Source organism: Mustela nigripes, chromosome 1, assembly GCF_022355385.1.
Source record: "Mustela nigripes isolate SB6536 chromosome 1, MUSNIG.SB6536, whole genome shotgun sequence".
NCBI classification, from domain to species: domain Eukaryota; kingdom Metazoa; phylum Chordata; class Mammalia; order Carnivora; family Mustelidae; genus Mustela; species Mustela nigripes.
In genome coordinates, this window is record NC_081557.1 from 49,919,522 (window position 1) to 49,941,622 (window position 22,101).

A 22,101-nucleotide genomic window follows, 5' to 3' on the forward strand; every position below is an offset into this window, starting at 1 on the left:
TCTCCGGCTAGCTGAAGCAGTCTCAGCTTGCTACTTCTCCGCCATCTTGACTCCTCGCCTATTGGGAGTTTTTTGATCAGATTCAATTTCATAAGCAGTCTGTTCAAATTTTCTATTTCTTTCTGTGTCAGTTTGGTAGGTTATATGTTTCTAGGAATTCATCCATTTTCTTCGAGGTTGTCCAATGTGTTGGCATATAATTTTTCTTAGTATTTTCTTGCAATTATTTGTATTTCTGTGTTATCGAATATCATTTCTCCTCTTTCATTTGTGATATTGTTTGAGTCCTTTCTCTCTCTCTTTTTTTCTGGATGAATCTGGCTAGAGGTTTATCAGTTTTGTTGATTTTTTTTTTTTGAAGAAACAGTTCCTGGTTTCATTAATCTGTTCTATTCTTTTTTTTAGTTTTTCTATCATTTGCCTCTGCTCTAATCTTTATTAATTTCCTTTTGCTGGTTTTGGGTTTTGTTTGTTCTTTTTTGAGCTCCAAAGGTGTAAGGTTAGGTTGTTTATTTGAGATTTCTCTTGCTTTTTGTGGTAGGTCTGTATTGCTCTAAACTTGCCTCCTGGAACAGCTTTTGCTGCATCCCAAAGATTCTGGACCATTGTGTTTCAATTTCATTTCTCTCTGTATATATTTTGATTTCTTCTTTGATTTCTTGGTTGATCCATTCATTGTTTAGTAGCATGTTATTTAACCTCCATGTGTTTGTGATGTTTATAGTTTTTTTTCATATGGTTGATTTCTAGTTTCATAGTGTTGTGGTCAGAAAAGATGTACATGACTTCAATCTTTTTAAATTTGTTGACACTTGTTTTGTGGCTTGATATGTGATCTATTCTAGAGAACGTTCCATGTGCACTTGAAATGAATGTGTATTCTACTGTTTTAGGATGGAATGTCCTTAATATATCTGTTAAATCCATCTGGTTCAATATGTCATTCAAAGCCACTGTTTTCTTGTTGATTTTTTATGGAGTCCTTATTAATGAGCCAAGCACTGTTTAAGCATTTGTGTACTAATCTATTCCCTATTTAATCACCGTTGCTCCTTTCTAGCTTTGGTCGCTCTTTTTTTGCGGGCGGGGAGGGGTGGCACAAGGTGTCTGTGACCAAATTTATCCCTGAGGCCCAGCAAGGTTGGGATCAAGGCCCATGGATCACAGTGTTTCTGTGGCAGCCTTTTGGGCCAGTGCCAGCCATAGCATGGGCGGGCACTGAATTTGACATAGCTGCGGTGTTTTGTTTTGTTAAATCTATAAAAAAATTTTCAAATTTCTTCGCAAGGTATTCATGAACTTGACTCCAGCAATAATTGTCTTCTCTTTAAATATTAGCTTCATCAATATATAATTCACATACAATTCACCCAGTGAAAGTGTACAACTCAATGGTTTTTAGTATATTCAGAGTTGTATAACCATCACCACGTATTTTCATCACCCAAAAAAGAAACTCTATACCTATCAGCAATCACTCCACATTTCCTCCACTCCCTCAAACCCTCAACCCAAACCTCCTAGCTCTAGGCTACTGCTAATCTACTTTCTGATTCTGTAGATTGGCCCAATCTGAATAATTCATATAAATGGAATAATAACCGTATAGAGTCTTTTGTGACTGACTTCTTCCATTTGGCATGTTTTTAAACTTCACCCGTGCTATAGTATATATCAGTAATTCATTCCTTTTTGTGGTTGAGTAATTCTCCATTATGTAGAGATAACACGTTATTTTTCTATACATCAGATGATGCACATTTTGGTTGTTTCCATTTTTTTTAAAAAAAGATTTTATTTATCTATTTGACAGAGACCACAAGTAGGCAGAGAGGCAGGCAGAGAGAGAGGAGGAAGCAGGCTCCCCGCTGAGCAGAGAGCCTAATGCGGGACTCGATCCCAAGACCCTGAGATCATGACCTGAGCTGAAGGCAGAGGCTTAACCTACTGAGCCACCCAGGTGCCCCTGGTTGTTTCCATTTTTAAGTCATAAGGAACAATGCTACTAACAAACACTCATGTACAGGTTTTGTGCAGCCATATTATTTTACTGTTCTTGGGTATATACCTAGAAGCAGAATTATTGGATCAAATGATTTCTCTATGTTTAGCCTTTTAAAAGGAAGTGCCAGACTGTTTTACAAAGCAGCTGCACCATTTTAAAATCCCATCCCTGGATGGTTCAGTCATTGGGTGCCTGCCCTTGGCTCAGGTCATGATCCCAGGGTCCTGGGATTGAGCCCCACTTCGGGGTCCCTGCTCAGCAGGAAGCCTGTTTCTTCCTCTCCCACTCCCTCTGCTTGTGTTCCCTCTCTCACTGTCTCTCTCTCTGTCAAAAAAAGAAATAAAATCATTAAAAATAAATAAATAAATAAATACATACATAAGTAAACAAATAAATTTAAAAAATCCCACCATGTATGAGGGTTCTGGTTTCTCCACATTCTCCCAACACTTGTGATATTTGTCTTTTTGATTAGTTATTGTAGTGGGTGTGAAGTGGTATCCCATTATGGCTTTCATTTACATTCTCCTGATGGTTAATGATTTTTTAAAAAATATTTTATTTATTTACTTGAGAGAGAGACAGTAAGGGAGAGTATGAGCGAGGAGAAGGTCAGAGAGAGAAGCAGACTCCCCGTGGAGCTGGGAGCCCGATGTGGGACTTGATCCTGGGACTCCAGGATCATGACCTGAGCTGAAAGCAGTTGCTTAACCAACTGAGCCACCCAGGCACCCTGGTTAATGATGTTAAATATCTTTTCATGTGCTTACTGATAATTTGTGTATCTTCTTTGGATGTTTTCAGATATTCTTTGGATGTCTATTCAGATCATTTGTCTTTTTTTTTTAAAGATTTTATTTATTTATTTATTTATTTTAAAGATTTTATTTATTTATTTGACAGAGAGAGATCACAAGTAGGCAGAGAGGCAGGCAGAGAGAGAGAGGAGAAAGCAGGCTCCCTGCTGAGCAGAGAGCCTGATGTGGGACTCGATCCCAGGACCCTGAGATCATGACCTGAGCTGAAGGCAGCGGCTTAACCCACTGAGCCACCCAGGTGCCCAAGATTTTATTTATTTAAGGGAGACAGAGCGAGAGTAAGCAAGCATGAGCACAGGGCGGTGGGGAGGAAAGGGAGAAGCAGGCTCCCTACTGAGCAGGGAGCCCAGCTGGGGCTTGATCCCAGGACCCTGGGATCATGACCACAGCTGGAGGCAGAGGCTTAACCCACTGAGCCACCCAGGCGCCCCTTTTGGTCCATGCTTACTTGGGTTATTTGCTTTTTATTATTGAATTATAGGAATTTTATATATATATATATATATATATATATATATATGAATTCTTTATATATTCTGGATATGTCTCGTCATATCTATAGGTTGTCTTTTTATTTTCTTAATTGTGGCATGAAAGTTTTTAATCTTATAATCCAATTTACTTTTTTTTTTTTGTTGCTTCTGCTTTTTGTCTCTTATGTAAGGAATCATTTACGTAATCTAAGGTCATGAAGATTTACTCCTGTTTTCTTCCTTTGAGAGAATGGAATATGCTCTAGCTCTGTCATCCATATGCATGTCTATGGTTGACGAGGTGAAGCATCTGGATGGGCCAGTTGCTCTTCATAAAATATCCTGGTTCCTACGTTTGGAAAGGGAAAGATTTCAGATAGCTGATGATTGATTTCAAGAATAAACGTTAAACGTTAAAGGCCTCTAAGGAAAAGAGAACCGCATCCTTTCCACTGAAGCTACCCTTCAGATAGCAGTAAAAGTTCAAGTTTCCATCTTATGAAAAAAAAATTTGCTTTCATAGGATCCCGGAGTTCCCAGCAGTTGTGACAGAACAAAGCTATTTCCCTGTCTCTATTTTCTTCCTCTAATAAAGTAAAGAGAGTTGACAAACTAGTTAGCAGACTTTCAACTCTATTTCTTCCCATCAAAAATTCACTCACCTCTCAGGAGAGGAGAAATCAAGTTCCTTTGATGACGTGTGAGCAAATTGTTCTGGGGTCCATCTTGCAATGCTGCTGAGGAATGCAGAGGCAGGGAAGGAAAAGGGGCGATATACTGGGTTCTGTAGAAACAATGAGAAAAATGGTGTGCCTGTCACCACAAATCCTTTTGGAACAAAGAAGTACAAATAAGTTTGTAAATTTGTGTTTAAAAAATTTATTGTATGTAGATAAATATAATTTGCTGAGTACTTTCTATGTGTTGGATGATGTACTAAGCAATTTACATGCATTTTCTTATTTGAACTTCACAATAATATTACAAGATAGGTACTATTATTCCCATTTTATATACCATGCTATCAGATTAGTTTTTAGTTGCTTTATTTGTATTTATGCTTGGCTCTTCCAGCTAGTTTGTAAATTCCTGACTGGATATCATTTTACCTTACATGTCAAGTGGTATTTCTTACCTCATGACTACAGGGCTAACGTGAAGAAAAGACCTTCTTATACAGTGACTGTTTAACTCTTTGTCACTTTCTCACGCAGTCATGCATGAGAGAGATGCCCACCCTGCTAGAACCTGGGCCAGGCATGCACGATAACAGAGATGAAAAAAAAAAAAAAAAAAAAAAAAAACCACCCTAGAATCTTTGTCTTGATAGAGCTCCCTCATCTGGGACAGTCTGGAAAATTCTTTTATAGTTAACTCCCTGAGTGTTCTTACTATCACTGATTCCCCTCTTTCCATTCCCTCTCTTTTTATTTTTTCTATAAGACAGAACAGTGATTTTATTTGACAGTTAAAAAATATTTATTTTTAAAAGATTTTATTTATTTGCCAGAGAGAGAGCGCGAGCACAGAGAGAGCAACAGGCAGAAGGGGAAGGAGGCTTTCCACTGAGCAAGAAGCTTGATGCAGAATTTGATCCTAGGACTCCAGGATCATGACCTGAGCTGAAGGCAGATGCTTAACTGATGGAGCCACTCAGCCATCCCAAAACGTTTTACTTAAATTCAATTAATTTAACGTATAATGTATTACTGGTTTCAGAAGAAGAGGTCAGTGATTCATCAGTTTATATAATACCCAGTGCTCATTATATCACGTGCCCTCCTTAATGTCCATCATCCATTTTCCCATCTCCCCACTCCCTTCCCCTCCAGCAACCCTCAATTTGTTTCCTATGATTAAGAGTCTCTTATAGTTTGTCTCCCTCTCTGGTTTCATCTTATATTTTTTTCCTCATTGTTTTGTTAGAACAATGATTTTAGGGACGCCTGGGTGGCTCAGTCAGTGAAGCATGATCTGCCTTCGGCTCAGATCACGATTCCAGGGTCCTGGGACTGAGTCCAGCATCAGGCTCCTTGCTCAGCAGGGAGCCTCCTTCTCTCTCTGCCTCCGCTGCTCCCCCTGCTTGTGTGCTTTCTCTCTCTCTCTCGGAAAAAGAAATAAAACCTTAAAAGAAAGAAAGAACAAGGATTTTAATGTAATAGAGTTTTTAAAGAGTTTAACCAATGTGGTTTCAAACTCCATGCTGCAATTAATCTTATTTTATTTAAAAATTAAGATACAGCCATTTGTGACAACACGGATGGACCCAGAGGGTATGATGCTATGTGAAGTAAGAGAGAAAGACAAATACCCTATGATTTCACTTTTATGTGGAGTCTAAAAAACAAAACAAATTAATTAAGAAAAAAGCAGAAACAGACCCATAGATACAGAGAACAGACTGATGGTTGCTAGAGGGGAGGGGGATGGGCAAAATCAGTGAAGTAGGTAGGAGATACAGGCTTCCAGTTATGGAATGAATAAGTCACGGGAATAAAAGGCACATCACAGAGAATGCAGGCAATGGTACTGTAATAGCATTGTATGATGACAGATGGTGGCTGCACTTGTGAGCATGACATATAAACTTGTCTAATCACTGTGTTGTACACCTGATACCAATGTAACCCTGTGTGTCAACTACACTCAAGTAGAAAATTTTTTTTCAATTGAGATACAGTCAGTGTATTATAAAGTTCATCTTTGAAATTGTTCAATTCAGTGGTTTTTAATATATTCAGAGTTGTGCGTCTGTCACCCTTGTATAATTCCACTTTGTCACCACTGTGTAATTTTTATCATCCTAAACAGGTCATGAGGTCATTATGAGACACACATACATAATGTGTTTTGTAAGCTGGAGAGCACCAAACACATGTAAAGGATCTTCTTACAGATTTGGCTCAGCAGAACGCTTACTGGTTAAGACCGTGAATCAGCATACATACCAGCAATCCTGGGGTCTCTACCCCACGTCTTGATTGTTTTTCTTCTTTGAAGTGCATCAAACTCTCCAGAGGGGAGACAGCAACTTTTATCTGCCCCTGACACTCTCCACTGAAGTCTGTGATGTTGTACCAGCCACAGACAAACTGGAAGCCAGAAAGAAGCGGGGAGAGGTCCACTGAGGCAAAGCCAATCACCCTCTCCTCATCTGTGGGGGAAAGACAAGAACTGGGTAGTGTGGCTGGGCAGGTCTTGCCACTGACATTAGAGGCTGCACACAGAGAAGCTGAAACAGGAGACTGTGGGGTGTGTGTGTAGGGGCTCAAGTGATTCCAAAATCAACACTGAAGACAGATAATGAGAATGAGAGAGACAGCCTGCTTTCACTACCATGAATTCCCTTTTTGTATGGCAGGGAAAAGCTAGCAGATTTGAGTTTTATTCTCTTGATATAGGCAATTGGAAAACAACCTTAAACAGCAGTTATATCTTTTCCCTACATTATCATGTCTCAGTGATTTTCCTCAGGGCAGTGGGTCTTGAAAGAAATCATTTGCAAGACCCATCACCCTTGGAATTATGAGGGATTTGCATTTTCCCATTCACATTTGTCTGTATTTTTCAAATTTTCTGTAACGTACATATGTATTATATTTAATTAAGAACAAAAGTGATACAAATCACAAAAGAAAGACAAAGAACCCTCTGGAAAACCAGTACATGGTGCAAAATAAGAGCTGGGACTCAGGTTTGTAATAGGGCTGCCCTTAGTGAGTAAGAAGACCCCTTGTTGACTGGATAAGCAACCATGCAATGGCCTTTGTTCTCAGACTCATTGCTTCTTGTTCCTCACTTCTGATATGGAAGTAGCTGGAGAAGAACAGGCTCCTCTCCTTCCACAAGTTCTTTATTGTATGGGCTATAATCCCTATAATGAATATCAAAGGCTGACTACCAAACGTGGACACCATTCTCAGTTTTCAATTTGCTCAGTAAGTCAAGGAATGTAAATTTCTAAGAGGAGTGGTCATTAGTTTTCCCAGTTTCTTGTACATTCCGCTGGTGACACTGAACTCATTACACACTAACATTTGTTTGGACAGTTTTCTCTTCTTTAGCCTAGGACCTACCTAAAAGCTAAGACCAAATATCATTCGCTTTATGTTTCCTACACTCTTCATTCCGGCATAAATCTTCCCCCATCACGAGGAAGTTGATAAACAACCACTGAGAACACAAATGAACTGCCAATGTAGAGTGGGACAAGGAAGCAGTGCACCACAACAGCTAATCTGAGTGTGGCTTTGATTTGAAAACACATTACTTTAACACCCCAAACTTGTCTCATATACACAATGAGAAGAACTGAACCACATTTAAGATCCTCTTCAACTTGGACAGTCTTTTTAAGAGTCTATGAACGTTTGACACTGTGTTCCTCAGAGTAAAGTCAAGTAATTCTTACCTAATGGGAGTGAAGAATGATGGCTAGAACCATTAATTTGCACTCCAAAGATTTTTTTTTTTATAGCTTTGCAAAGAAAAATAATCTTGTTTTATTTGGTTACCCACGCGTAACCTATTCTTGATAGACTGTAACTTTAGGTAACAGGTTGAGGGTTTTTCCTAACACTACATCTTAAACATACCTGAGGAGAAATCAGGCTAAGTTGATCACTGAGAAAAACAATAGCTTTGAAGAGCTCAGTTTAATATCATATTTAGTGGGACAACCCACCATTCTTTCTTTGCAGTTCTATGTTCTCATGATCTCAAACTTACTTCATACTTTACTTCAGACTCTTGTATTTGCTGTTGCCTCTGACTATACTCTGTCATGCCCCTTCATTTCTCAGCTGAAGTATGCTCCAGGAAGCCTTCTCTGACATCGTCAGTCTGAGTTAGATATTCCCTGCCTGTATTAGCCTAATCATACTGTCTTCTAATTGTTTATCTCCACAACACCCCCGACCCCACCAGCCGCCAGGGGACACAAGCTCCATGAGGGTAAAGACCATGTATGCCTTATTTTACCTTTGAATCCCTAGCACTTAAGCATAGTACCTATCACAGAGTAGGAACTCAAATATTTTATTGAATATATTTATTGTTTGCATAGCTAAGGCTGTGTGGAAAGGCTGGAGTTAAGGGAAGAGTGGCATTTACCTCCACAGAGACAGAGTTAGGTAAGTATGGTCAATTGGGTCTAGGCATTTTCTCTATCTCCAATTACAACAGGGTTTTACAGGGTTCTCTAGTGGTCTTGGAAGATAGGGAATTTTGTTCTTCTCTATACCAAACAGCCCTAACACAGTACCTGACACATAGTAGGCATAATAAAAATAGCTCCATTTATTAAGCACCAATTATGTGCCAAACATAATCTCTAATCTTTATAAAAATCCTGAAGGGCAGGTACTATTGTCCCAATTTTATTATTAAGGAAACAATGGCTCAAAGAGGTAAAGTGTTTTGGCTTAGGTCATATAAATTGTGAATGGCAAAACCAAAATTTGAATCCAGGTCTGTATTAAGACCGAAGTTACTCTTTTTTTTGCCTTGTTATAGTAAGAGCTGAACTGAGGCAAACCCTAGTCTGCCTGACAATCTGTGGGGAGTACTTTAGAGAAAGAGAAGAATAGAATGCCAGGCAGAAGGGTGAATCCTAGTTAAATACAGCAGGAATTCCTTAGGTTGATTCAGAGAAAATGGATTTATGATCAGTTCTGCCACATTTACGACATTAGGTGGGGGTGGGGGACATGATAAGTGAATCCAAGGCAGGGGCATGGGACAAATCATCGAAATTGGATTCACAGCATGATTTCCAAACAGAAGCACTAGAGGAGAGACAGGTAAGTCTATTTCCTTTACACATTGACTACTCTCAGGTCTTTATTAGGTTCTGGGGTTAGCTGTGAAACTTACCACTGGCAAATAAAAACTGTAAGGCTATAGACTCAAAACAACTGAGGGTTTAGAAACTAGGCCCTAGTAAGAATGTTAAAGAAGCTAGGTTTATAGGAGGGATTTAACTAAGACAAAATTTTCTAATTACAGAAGCTGTGAGATAGCTGGATGTTCTCATTCACTCACTTTCCCCATCCAATGTTACCAGCATGGTGAAGTACAAATGGTGAAGGCTGTATAGCCAGTCAGAATTGGGTTCAAATCCTGGCTCCACTGATTAATAAGTATATGACCTTCTAATTTCTTTGGGCCTGAGCTGTTACATTTGTAACAATGAATGAATTAGGGGCACCTGGGTGGCTCAATGGGTTAAAGCCTCTGCCTTTGGTTCAGGTCATGATCTCGGGGTCCTGGGATCGAGCCCCATATCGGGCTCTCTGCTCAGTGGGGAGCCTGCTCCCCCCCCCACCTACTTCTGCTCTCTCTCTCTCTCTGTCAAATAAATAAATAAAATCTTAAAAAAAGAATTAAAAAAATGAATGAATTATGTTTTTACACTGTAGGATTAGAAATGTTTGTAAAGCTCTCAGCACACTGTCATTCACTAATAAGAACAATAAAAACAGATGGTTTTATCAAGTATCAGACACTCATTTAATTCTCCCACTGAGGTAGGTACTATTATTCCTATTTTATAAATAAAGAAACTGAAGCAAAGAGAAATTGAGTCATTCACCCAAGGTCATATTACCTTGTATGGGGTAAGAACTGGTATCTGAATCCCAGAGTGTAGCTTTAGAGTCTGTGCTCTTGATGTTGGATTACGCCTATTAATAATGGTAGCTGAATCAAACTAGGTTCAAGGATCATGATACCAACACCTCTTAGAGGCTCTTGAAACAAGACTCTAGTTTTGTGTACAGCTTAAAAATGCTGGGGTCTTGGTTAATTAGCCAATAGAAGGTACAACATCATACAGGGGGTTGAAATCACTTATGTATAGTAGGGTGTACACTGTGACCGATGAGATATAATTGGAAAGGTGAAATGTACTTGGACTTCTGCACTAAGCAGAAAGTCAAACAAAATGACATGACTTCTAAGGATTTAAATTTCCTGGGAGAAATTCTGTGAGAATCCCTCTAACACATACATGCGTCCCTGCATCACAAGTGCCATGGTTATGGTTTCACTTGGTTAAAAAAGGAAAGGATTGGAAACTGTCAACAGGATGTGAGCTTATTTTCAGACAGATATTCACAGAATAGAGTTCATACCTCCTTTATGCCAAACTTTGAAGACCAGAGTTTGTTGAGGGTCCAAAAGAAGCTCTTTTGATAGCCTATTAAGAAAAACATCCACCATAAATTAATGGTGTAGGAAGCATCTGCCATATGAAACTTAGATTTGAAGAGCATTTTGTAGTTTGCAAAGCACTTTCCTAACATTTTCATTTCAACTTCATGGTCATCTCCGAGGATATAGTTTTACTTTCACAGGTAAAATGAGGGATGGAAGCTCAGAGAGAAGTAACTTGCCAAGACTTGGAATCAGGCTCCCCTGATGTAGTACTTTCCCACCTGATGGTATCTGCCACATTCAAACTCTCTTTCTCAGGATGACAGGGAGTGTGGAGAGGGAGTTCCTCAAGATGTAAGGAACAGTTTTACTGAAGCAGAGCCGGGATTCTTTTTATTTAATGTGGAAAACAGAATGGTAAAAAGGGAGAAGAGGGGAAAAACAACATCCACTGAGTGCCTACTGTGGGACAGGCACAGTGCCTAATATTTCATATATGTGTAATCTGCACAGAAGCCTAGACATTGGCATTATTATCCCTGCTTTACAGATGATAGAAGTGGGCTCAGAGAGGTGAAGTGACTTGCTCAAGGTCACATGAGAATCAGTAAGTGGCAGGGCTGGACTTAAAGCTTAGTTTGTTTAATTCTAAAAGCTACACTTTACAGAGGAAAGGCACCAAAATAAGAAAGTATCCATTTTCATATCAGAAAAGAAGTTGATATGCAGTTCAATAAACACCTCTAACACATTTTATTTAAAAAATGACTTATACCATTTTAAATTACAAAGATTTGGAAAGTTCCAGGTGCCATTGCTTTAGGAGGAAATCCAAGGAAAACTAAGAGATTTAATTTCCTTCCCTAGATAACCCTGAGGAACTGAAGAGAACCCACTTCAAGACAACAGGAGGCACTGTGATAAAATGAAATAAGTACTGTGTCAAAAATCTGAATTCTACTTGGTGTTCAGAATACCCACCTCTGCATTCCAGCTCTGCTATGATTACATGAGTGACCCTGGAGACTCAAACATTTTGAGCCCTGGCTTTCTTACCTGTTAAATGGGTTATTTTCTACCTATGAGGTAGAAAATAGGAGCATCAAATGAAATAATTTTGTGATAAAGCAATTGTAAACAGAACCTTTACTCATTTTTCTTCTCTTCTTTCCTCTGCTACCAACAGACTATGTAACCTCCCTGGTCTATAGTCTTAAGTTTGAAGTGAGGGGATAAAATTAGAAGACCGTCAATGTCCCTTTGTCAAGTTCAAAATGTTACACTCTGAATGAATAAATCACCTTCAATTAGAAGCTTAGCCCTCTAGCCTCCTCCCTTTTAAGGCAGATTTGATATTTTAGATCAAGTACCTGGCCATAATGGTGAGAACTTCTATCATTTCCAGTAATTCACCATAGATAGTACTGAGTTGCCACTGTAGTTCTAGCTCCTGACTCAGGTTGGCCTCTCAAATTTCAAAACACTGGACGTGTGAACAACTGCTGGGCTCAACTAGGTATGGAAACACTGTGAGAAAGCAGCAGATCAGACACCATGTGGTATGGCTAGTGTTGGTGGACAAGTGAGAAACCTTATAAAAGGTGATGCAGGATAAAGATAATGGTAAGTTGTTATACTAGAACTCACACTTTCAGTGACGATGAAACAGATGTAATGAAAAAAGGGAGGACAAGCACTGGGCCTGAATGTCAGCCCCTGACCTCTGAACTGCACTGCAGCATGACCGACAGGGCTCCACCTCCAATTCTTTGAGTCTTTCAAAGGACATCTAACATTTGTGGAGCACCTGCTTTGTACCATGAGGTCATTTTTCTAAATGTCACCTAATTTGGACCTCACAATAACCCTGTAAAAATTAACCCCACTTTGCAGATGAGGAATCTGAGGCTCAGAGATACAATTTCATTTGTTCACGCAGCTAGTAAATGAGATGGGATTGGAGGCCAGGTCTCTCTAAGAGCAAAGCCTAGGCTCTTTCCAATGCAGCAGAAATCTTTTTCAAGGAAGTACAATCCATAGCCTTTCCTGAAATTAGTTTGCTATTATCTTCTTCCCCCAAATAAATTGTATACATTCTTCAATACTCAGCTGAATTATCTTATTTAAAATAAAAAGCTTTCCCTGAACTTCTAGGTTAATCTAAATTATCTTTCTGAGGCACTAGAATCATTTTTTGCTACTTTTACAGCACTTGTCACATTCTAATGTATATTTTTCCAGGTAGACCATGAGTACTACAATTGTAGGGACTGTCTTAATCATCTTTAATTCCCAATCTCTAGAACAGAGTGGGGTATCTAAGCGGTTTTCACTGAATAATTTTTGAGTTGTACTGAGCTCAAAAAGAGTTAAAAAAAATACCGCAGTAAGATCTTTAAACCACTACTAACTGTGAATTCATAAGCACCAGGATTAAATAACTGCTTGATAAGAAAAGCATTTTCCAGGTCTGCTTAATATTGTTCCCTTTGTTATATCCCTTGATCTGAGTTTGTCTCCTGGAACAAAAAGGAGATTCTGGAAGGCTGATGCGATATCATATAATACAAACCTTGACTGCTGTTGAAAATTCCAGATGGGGGAATCTGTGTTTTCAACCACGTGGGTGTAGATAGGAGATGGATCATCAGCCGTTGCAAAAGATACACAACAACTGGGTATCAATACTTTCCGTTCTGTCAAGGGACTCCCTGAAATAGAACACAATGGAATGACTGACTTTAGGGTGTCAGAAAGAACATGCTAGAAGCCTCCCATTATAAAGGTATAATTTCTAGCCTTATCCTACCTTTAGGTCTTTGCTTGAGCTATTATTCTCTGTATCTGAAGTGTTTCTAGTGTCCTTTCTGCTACTAAAACTGTCCTTTCAAGGCTCAGTTCATAAATATTCCCCAGTGAGGGATCACTCCTCTCATCTCTGTATACCTTGCGGGATGATGGAAAATACTGAATTGAGAAGAAAAAGTAGAACTGCAAAACGCCCTAGACTCAGGAGTCACACAATCAATGATCAGCTCTGCGGTGCATGTTTTGTGGGACTTCAGCAAGGCAGCTCTAGGCCACAGTAAGACAACCAGGTGATAGAGAGGTAAAGTGGCTTGCTCACTGCACATCTGACTAACTAGTGTCTGTAAGACCCAGCCAGGTTTCCTGAGTTTCCAGGGTTTTTCCATTGCAATAGGCCTAATTAACTATTTGGTTAAGAGCTCCCCTCTGGCCTGGAATGAATCCATGGTAACTTTTCCCTCAAGTGATGCCCAAATTTGCGTATTAACAAAAACTTAGTCCAGTTCCATTAAAGGAACATTAACTGACACTTTTCTCTGTGATACACACACATGCCCAGAGGAGTCAGGTTTGATTCCTGATTGGAGACAGACACACACAATTAAAATAAGAGAAAGCACAAGGGAGATTTGGGAACCCAAAGGGGCTCCTAACCATGCCTGAGTAGGTAAAAGAGAACCTCTAAAGACTGATGATACCATAGATAATTTGGGTTTTTACTAAGTATAACTTAGATTAACCTAAATAATTTTACCTCTTTGTTCCTCAGTGCCTTATTCGTAAGACAGGGCTGGAGACACTTGTCATGTCTAGTGTAAGAATACAACTCTAACAAGTACTCAAGGTGACTCATAAAGAAAGGGTCTTCAGGGGCGCCTGGGTGGCTCAGTTGGTTGGACGACTGCCTTCAGCTCAGGTCATGATCCTGGAGTCCTAGGATCGAGTCCCGCATCGGGCTCCCAGCATCATGGGGAGTCTGCTTCTCCCTCTGACCTTCTCATCACTCATGTTCTCTCTCACTGTCTCTCTCTCAAATAAATAAATAAAAATCTTTAAAAAAAAAAAAAAAAAAAAAGAAAGGGTCTTCAGAACTTTCTCTAACAAAAATATTCAAGAAGCTTTTATTTTCAGAACCAGGACCACAATGGGGATCACAGAAAGTTCAAAACTCCTTCAGATTTAAGCTCTGCTGAGGGCAAAACTCATTAATTCAGGACTGTTTGGAGATTTTCTGCATGCAACCTTGTATGCAAAATGATTTTCCCAAGAGCTTGGCAAATTATGGCTGACTCAGACAGTGTGGCATGAGTTGCCCTCAGCTACATGTTCTCAGATGATAAGAGTCAAAGAGAATCTGAGAGATGACTTGTATGAGCATCACATTTTATAGTTGCGGAGAAGGGAAATGGGTTTGCTCAGTCATAAAGCAAGTTCATGGCTTAGCTAAGGTCAGAACCCAGTCCACTGACTCCCATTCCAGAACTACTACTATCATATCATCATTTGGAAGGCACATTTCAGAGAGATGACACGCAGGTCTGTATTCTCAGGACCAAACAAAGGGCCTGAAAGACTATATGGATCTATCACTGAGGGTGGGAATCAGGGAGACAACAGAGACCTCTGAAAGTCAGATATCCACCCTGATAAGTGTTCGGCCCTGGATAACAGAAAGAGGCCAAAGAAAAAGTGATTTATAGATTTGTGATTTATAATTCATATTAGAGATTTTAGAGGTATTAAGTATCATATTCACAAACAAGAGGACATTATTTCCTGCATCAGGAAGATGAGGGTGTTGTGGCAGAGAAATAAACAGCACAGTTCCAAGAATACACAGCTAGTGGAGAGACACCTTTCTAGCCATTTTCAATGCAGACTAATATGTGATATGAAGGAGGAAAATTGTGTGGGAGTAGGGGTGGTGGTATGGGGGAGACTGGGGAACCTAGAATGAGGTTTTGTGCTGAGGTAGTCAGTGATGGTGACACCTTAGTGTCACCTTAGTCCATTCTCAAAAGATGAGTACATTTGTTGAAAAGGAGAGAAAAAGGCATTCTAGGAAAAGAAAGGAGCAGATCAAAGGCTTAGTAAGAGAGAGAAAAGGGCTTTGGCAAAACGCAAATTGTGGAATTAAGATATGGTGAAAGATGAGGCTGAAAAGACTGATGAGGCCACATGGGAGGAACTCTGTGTGCTGTCACTGAGAGTGTAGGGGAAACAAAGCCAATAACAGTAAAGTATTTTCAGTTGAGAGAGATCGTTATTTGTGGACCAGAATATAACCTCAGGAGCAGAATTAAAAAGATATTGAAAGAGAATACTGGAAGCAGCAACCATTGAGAGGGCTATCCCATTTGTGCAAGTTTCTGAGGCTTGAGCAGGCAAGGTAGCACTAAGAATGGAGAAAAGGTGACAGAAATTTTGTGCAAGAGGCTGTGGTCCTATACCATGTATCTGGATACAGTGGAACTTGGTAAGTATTTGTTGAATAATCTATTAATCCCTGTGACATATCCCCTGTTAAATTCTCCATAAGCAACTCTCCTACAGGAGAGACAAAGTAGGAAACGAGAGGAGGTATTAAGGAGAAGGCAGCACTGGGCTGAGGCCTCAGGGTCATCCACTTCCTCATTTAACAAATATTTCCGGCTTATTATGTGTCAGATACAGTTCTAGGTGTTAAGAATTTAGTGTTAATAAATAAAACAATAATCCCTGTTTCTGTAGGACTCATATTCTTCTAGGAAGGGCAGAAAATAAACAAAACACATTATTAAAGGCTACAGACAAAAAGAAAGCAGGAAAGAGGGATAGAAAACGTTGGGGAGGAGCTAGAAATCTTAGATGGGTGGTCAGGGAAGGCCTTGTGAGACAAAGTCATTTCACTAAAGACATGCAAGATGTTAGGAATATTCCAAGCAGAGGAATATCAGATCCAAAGGTCCCAAGACAGGAGTCTGTTTGTATTTCAGAAAAAGCAAAGAGGAGCCAGCATGTTTGTAACAGGGTAATTGAGGGGAAGGGCAGGATGCCAGTTGGACCTTGGTAGCTGGGGAAAGGGAGAAAGGAATCCAGGCTAAGAAAGGTGTGTGAGCAAAGGCCCAGGGAATGGCTTGTCGTTTGTGGTGGTAGGAAAGCAAAGGAAGCCACGCAGTACTGGAGGAAATCACCATTTTGCCATTCTTAGCCACTCTAAAATCATGTCAGTTAGTCTCAGTTGAGCCCTTGGTCGAGCTCAGCAATCTTCTTACCATGATTCTCACAGCTCTCTTGCAATGACCAGTCAAAGAGGATCAATTGCTATCGTGATCCCTGATGCCCTCTCTAAGCAAGCCCAGAACATACACTTTCCCACTTTAATACCTTTGTTTAAGTTGAAATATCCATCTGGAGTTTTATCTTCCCCTTCCTGAAATCCTACTCATTCTAAAAGGTTCTCCTGATTTCTCAGACATCTCTCATCTCTCTGTTCTAAACTCTCCAAAGACTACATATTGTAGTGCCCTTTGGGCCTTCAGAACACTTTGCTTTATATATCCTTAACCGTGTGGCTGCTAACCTTCTCAATGGGGTAATCAGCTCTTGGAGGACAGAAGCCATGTGTCATTTGCTCCATCCTCTCTATATTTGGCATCGGCCCTGCAGAGATTTACCACTTGCAATGCAAGCCCAGGACTAGGTGTGCAATATATATACCCACCCTGGGCTAGAGTGACTGGTAAACACAGTGTAGACAGGATTAACTGGCAAACACAGCCATATTTCATACCTGAAAGGCAGAATGGTATACAGGAAAAGAGCACTGGCTTCAGATCCAGACATAGCTGGAATCAAATCCTGGCTTTCCAGAGCTTATTAACTGTGTAACTCATGTCACTTTACCTTTTTGAGCTTTATAAAATGGGCAGGTACTATAAACTAATCACACCATCATTGTACTTGTGGTAAGGATGAAATGAGATTTAATGCACAAAAATGAGAATAAAACTCGGTACAAGGAGATGCTCAATAAATTATTGTCGAATTACTTTGCCAAGTCATATTTTAAAAATATACTAAATGTTCTTCCCGTAAGAAGTCTGAAGAGAGCTCTGAAAATGGTTTGCTATATACTTGGCCCAGAAAAGCCTACAAAATCACATGAATTGGGAGGTTCAAATCTTCATGCTGACTTTAAAAACACAGGTGAAACTGCCCACGCCATCAAGGGTATGTATATCTGAAAAGCCACCAAGTATGTGAAGGATGTCACTGTGCAGAAGCAACACATGCCATCCTTCACTCCAATGGTGGAGTTGGTAGGTGTGCCCAGGCTAAACAGTGGGGTTGGACACAAGGTCAGTGGCCCAAGAAGAGTGCTGAAGTTTTACTGCATAGGCTTCAAAATGCAGAGTATTGCTGAACTTAAGAATTTAGATGTAGGGCACCTGGGTGGCTCAGTTGATTATGTGGCTGCCTTCAGCTCAGATCATAATCCCTGGGTCCTGGGATTGAGTCCCCCATCAGTCCCCCATTGCCAGCAGAGAGTCTGCTTCTCCTTCTCCCTTGCCCTTCCCTCTACCCCTACTTGTGCTCTCTCCCTCTCTGCCTCAAATAAATAACAAAATCTGACAAAAAAAAAAGAAGAAAGAAGAGAGCTTAGATGTAGACTCTCTGGTCATGGAGCACATCCAGTGAAAAAAGGCCCCAAGATGCCTCAGAGAACTGACAGGGCTCGTGGCTGGATGAACCCACACATGACTCTCCCTGCCACACGGAGAAGATCTTTACTGAAAAGAGCTGGTTGATTATAAACTGAAGAGGAAGTTGCACAGAAAAAAACGATATCCAGAAGAAATGAAGAAAGAAAAACTTATGGCCTGGGAGTAAATTCTGCAAAAAGTAAATGCAATGCAAATAAAAGTAAAAACAGAAAAAAAAAAAGTAACTTGCTGTCTAATGGAAAAGTTACAAGAATATTTGCACTTTTGCAATATGGGGATTCCCCCTAAAATGGAATGTAAACCCTATCTTTGCTATTTTAAATTCTATTTTATGCAATAACAATGAGACAGAACAATCCTTGCAAAAAATAAAACTTTTTCTTGCTTTCCTTAAATTCATTCATCTATTGATTTTTCTCTTTTAAAAATTTCGTTTTGGGCACCTGGGTGGCTCAGTGGGTTAAAGCCTCTGTCTTCAGCTCAGGTCATGATCCCAGGGTCCTGGGATCGAGTCCCACATCAGGCTCTCTGCTCAGCAGGGAGCCTGATTCCCTTCCTCTCTACCTACTTGTGATCTCTGTCTGTCAAATAAATAAATAAAATCTTTTTAAAAATTTCACTTTTTATATATTATAGTTGTCAAAAATAGCCTGCTTTCGTGGGTCAATAAAAAAAATTATTTCCCAGTTTTGTGACTCATATGGGATCTCATTATCTCTAATACAGTACAGCAAGGGCTGTACTTGGGGAAGACTTTGTCTTGAGATAAACCATTTCAAGGTTTCAAAGATAATGAGAAGGATAAGAGAACCTCAGGGGTCATTATAGCAGCTTATACTCATGGGAATAATGCCCGTTGGTGGTGTGTACAGAGAGAAATGAAATGAAAGGTAAGCAACAGTTACCATGGCGTGAATTTTGTTTCTGTTCCAACATAGCACAGATTGAGAGAGGCCAACACAGAGACGATAGGAGCTAAGTACGGAGGCAAAACGAAAAGATGTATGTTGAAACCTGAGCTCACAGGGCTTTGATTATCTGGCTTACACAGCCATCACACATCTCAGAATTGTTAATTCCAACCATTTATAGATGAGAAATTCAAGACAGAGGGAGACAATAACTTACTCAAAGTCACACACATACAACTTACTGGCTGGGAATACATATTTGAGGGTATTTCTACTGGAATGTAAGCTCCACATGGGCACGATTTTTAGCTATTTTGTTCACTACTTTATGTCCAGCACTATACACTATGGTAAAGAGGGCAAAAAGTGCTGGGAGAGCAAACGGGAGAGGGGCCTTTATGTTAGGGAAACTGATAAACATCAAGTCTTAATAGAGGAGTTGGAATTAGCCAGGGAAAAGAGAAGTGTGATGGCAAAGAGAAAGTTTTAGGAGTGATTACAAGGCTGAATAAAGAGTAAGGTAAGGGTTCCTTGTGCCATGGACACATGGATACATGGCTGTCTGGTGAGGTCACTGGGCCTCTTCTTAATAGTGTGTGTATAATCAGTATGTGTGGGTTTTTCCCCTTTTCTTTTTTTTTTAATTTTTATTTTTTAAATTAAATTAAATTTTTTTATTTGACAGAGATCACAAGCAGGCAGAGAGGCAGGCAGAGACAGGAGAGAGGAGGAAGCAGGCTCCCCGCCAAGCAGAGAGCCCGATGCGAGGCTCGATGCGGGGCTTGATGCGAGGCTCGATCCCAGGACCCTGGGACCATGACCCGAGCCGAAGGCAGAGGCCTTAACCCACTGAGCCACCCAGGTGTCCCCTTTTCTTTTTTTTTCTTTAGAGAGGGCGAAAAAGAGGGAGAGGGGCAGAGGTAGAGGAATCTTCAGTAGGCTCCACACCATGTGGAGCTTGACGTGGGTTTCAATTTCATGACCCTGCGATCATGAACTGAGCTGAAATCAAGAGTTGGATGCTTAACAGACTGAGCCACCCAGGCACCCCATCGTCTGTGTGTTTTAAAGATTTTATTTATTTATTTTGGAGGGGAGAGTGAGAGAGAGAGCATGAGTTGGGGGGGGGGAGAGGCAGATGGAGAGGGAGAAGCAGGCTCCCCACTGAGCAGAAGAAAGCCCGATGTGGGCCTGGATCCAAGGACCCCAGGATCATGACCTGAGCCAAAGGCAGACATTTAACTGACTGAGCCATCCAGGTGCTGCTCTGTGTGTTTTTTAAAATGCATAATGTAAGATACACAGGATTACATAAAAATCAAATTACATTAGCATTATCAAAATGCTCAAAAAGCAGTGACCTACTAGTATATATGCTTTATTAATATGTAACAAGATCTAACTATAGGTTTTACAACTACTGTAATTTTGAAGTGATGATAGGTATAAAAAGATATTTGCAAGAACTACAGTGTGATAGGAAAATACCTGTGATTTCTATTGCTGACAACTCACAGACAGGTACTATTAATATTACTGGGGTCTAGTGTTTATGATCACAACTGTAGGAAATGTTTAATTTTAGTTAGAAGTTAATAGAATCCAGATGTGATTATTTTCCTATCCAAGTTCACCATCTTGACTTTTTATTCTTAGGTCCTTTGGGGTTTAGGAATGCAGTGTTAAGAACTCTTGGTCCCAGGTACATAATGAAGATGGTCGTGAGTTGGTAGCAATGGAAAGGAGAAAAAGAGTCCTGAGAGAAATTTAAGAGATACAACAATTTAATGAAATTGATGATATGATGGTGGATAAGGAAAAGAGAAGTACCTAAGCTTGATCTGATGGTAGATAAAGGAAAAGAGAAGTACCTAAGTTGATACTCAGGTTTCTGGACTGGGGAACTTATGATATGCAAAATTAATATATAACTGGCAATGTCCACTTAAGTTCAGAAAGGCTTTCATGTTGCTTCAACTTTTAGGCTTGAGAAATATAATTATCGATTAAGATGTTGTTGCAGATTCTGTCATGATCTCCAAGATTTATGAAGCCAGGACCATAATCTAAGGAGTCAGATACATGCTCTTTTTAAGCTCATACCTTTTAAGCTCATACCTACCTTTTAAGCTCAAATGCATTGCTCTTTCTACCAGGATACTGACTGCAAAAGTTCCATCCAATGTGGCAGGGCTCTCCTCGGCTGGGCTGACTTCCTTTGTGGTGTTGCAAGGGACATGGGTGGAGGCAGGAGACTTCTGGTGGGCAGGTGATGGAGAGAGCGGAATCTCATCATTCCTTCTGGAGAACTGCTCAGACTCACTGTGGCTGCTGCAGTCCACAGAATCCAGCTCAGGAGCAGGCCCAGGGTGTGGAGAAGGAGAGGAAAGAACCACATGAACTCGTAAGGCAGCTCCTGCGAGGTTGGAAGCATTTCGTCCAAATAGAGGATACACACCTACAAGAGGATGAAGGAGGATAAGCCCAAGCAAGCAGGAACCAACAACACTCTCTAACCTTGGAAATGATTCACTGAGAGTGCTTGTGGTCCTTTCTCCTTCAACAGGCCTATAGGTCCCAATATACCAATTTTTAAAAGAAACTGTGAAGTCAGTATACGGTGTGAAAATGTTTACTCCCTTCTCCCCAATATGCACATTATCTCCATCAATGGAAAGTAGTGCAAGTTCAGATTTGAAGCCAAAGCCAAATGACTACTAGGCAGAGCTGCTGTGGAAGAGATTCACGAGCTGGGGTGAGCAGACTTAGATGACTTCTCAAGCCTTCTGAAAGTAACATTATTATTAAAGCGGAAGTGGCCTGTCCTCTCAGTCACATGTCCCTCTGGCTCTCGTCTATAGGCTTTCTCCTAAGGTCTTCTTCTTAGGAAGCTGTCCTGGTGCTTAACTTAGCCTGTTTCAGCAACTAAATATGTCTGGCAGTAGCCCTGAAGATCATCTGGAAATGAAGTAGGTGGCTTCAGCAAAGGAGACAAGAAAGAAAAATAGGGGAATTCCTATTTGTTGACTGTTTCTCACGTGCCAGGATCTGAGGAGTTAGGTAACCTGCTAAGGTGAATTCTCCAAAGTGGCAGATTTAATCTCAGGGATATGAACTTATAAGCTTCCTGGATATAAAATGAGATTTCATTATATAGCAGAAGGCACTGAGAATTCTTTCAGAATCTCAAAGTTTGGTTCATTAGGCTCATCTCAATTCAGGAAA

The 22,101-nt window shown here is 40.2% G+C and overlaps 1 protein-coding gene and 1 non-coding gene across 7 annotated transcripts in view; both read right to left on the minus strand.

The window, feature by feature from the left end:
- Nucleotides 1-22,101, minus strand: part of C2CD3 (C2 domain containing 3 centriole elongation regulator) — a 151,800-nt gene that overhangs the window by 37,889 nt on the left and 91,810 nt on the right. For all 6 annotated transcript variants that reach the window (XM_059410512.1, XM_059410520.1, XM_059410502.1 and 3 more), the window contains exons 24-28: nt 20,999-21,334; nt 13,024-13,162; nt 10,430-10,494; nt 6,245-6,450; nt 3,959-4,080 (exon numbers count right to left, since the gene is read on the minus strand). In XM_059410512.1, the coding sequence (XP_059266495.1) occupies nt 3,959-4,080; nt 6,245-6,450; nt 10,430-10,494; nt 13,024-13,162; nt 20,999-21,334 (868 nt within the window). The remainder of the gene's footprint in view (nt 1-3,958; nt 4,081-6,244; nt 6,451-10,429; nt 10,495-13,023; nt 13,163-20,998; nt 21,335-22,101) is intronic.
- Nucleotides 1,102-1,238, minus strand: LOC132009526 (small nucleolar RNA SNORA5). Its single transcript, XR_009401991.1, has one exon. It is a non-coding gene; the product is annotated as a small nucleolar RNA SNORA5 (small nucleolar RNA).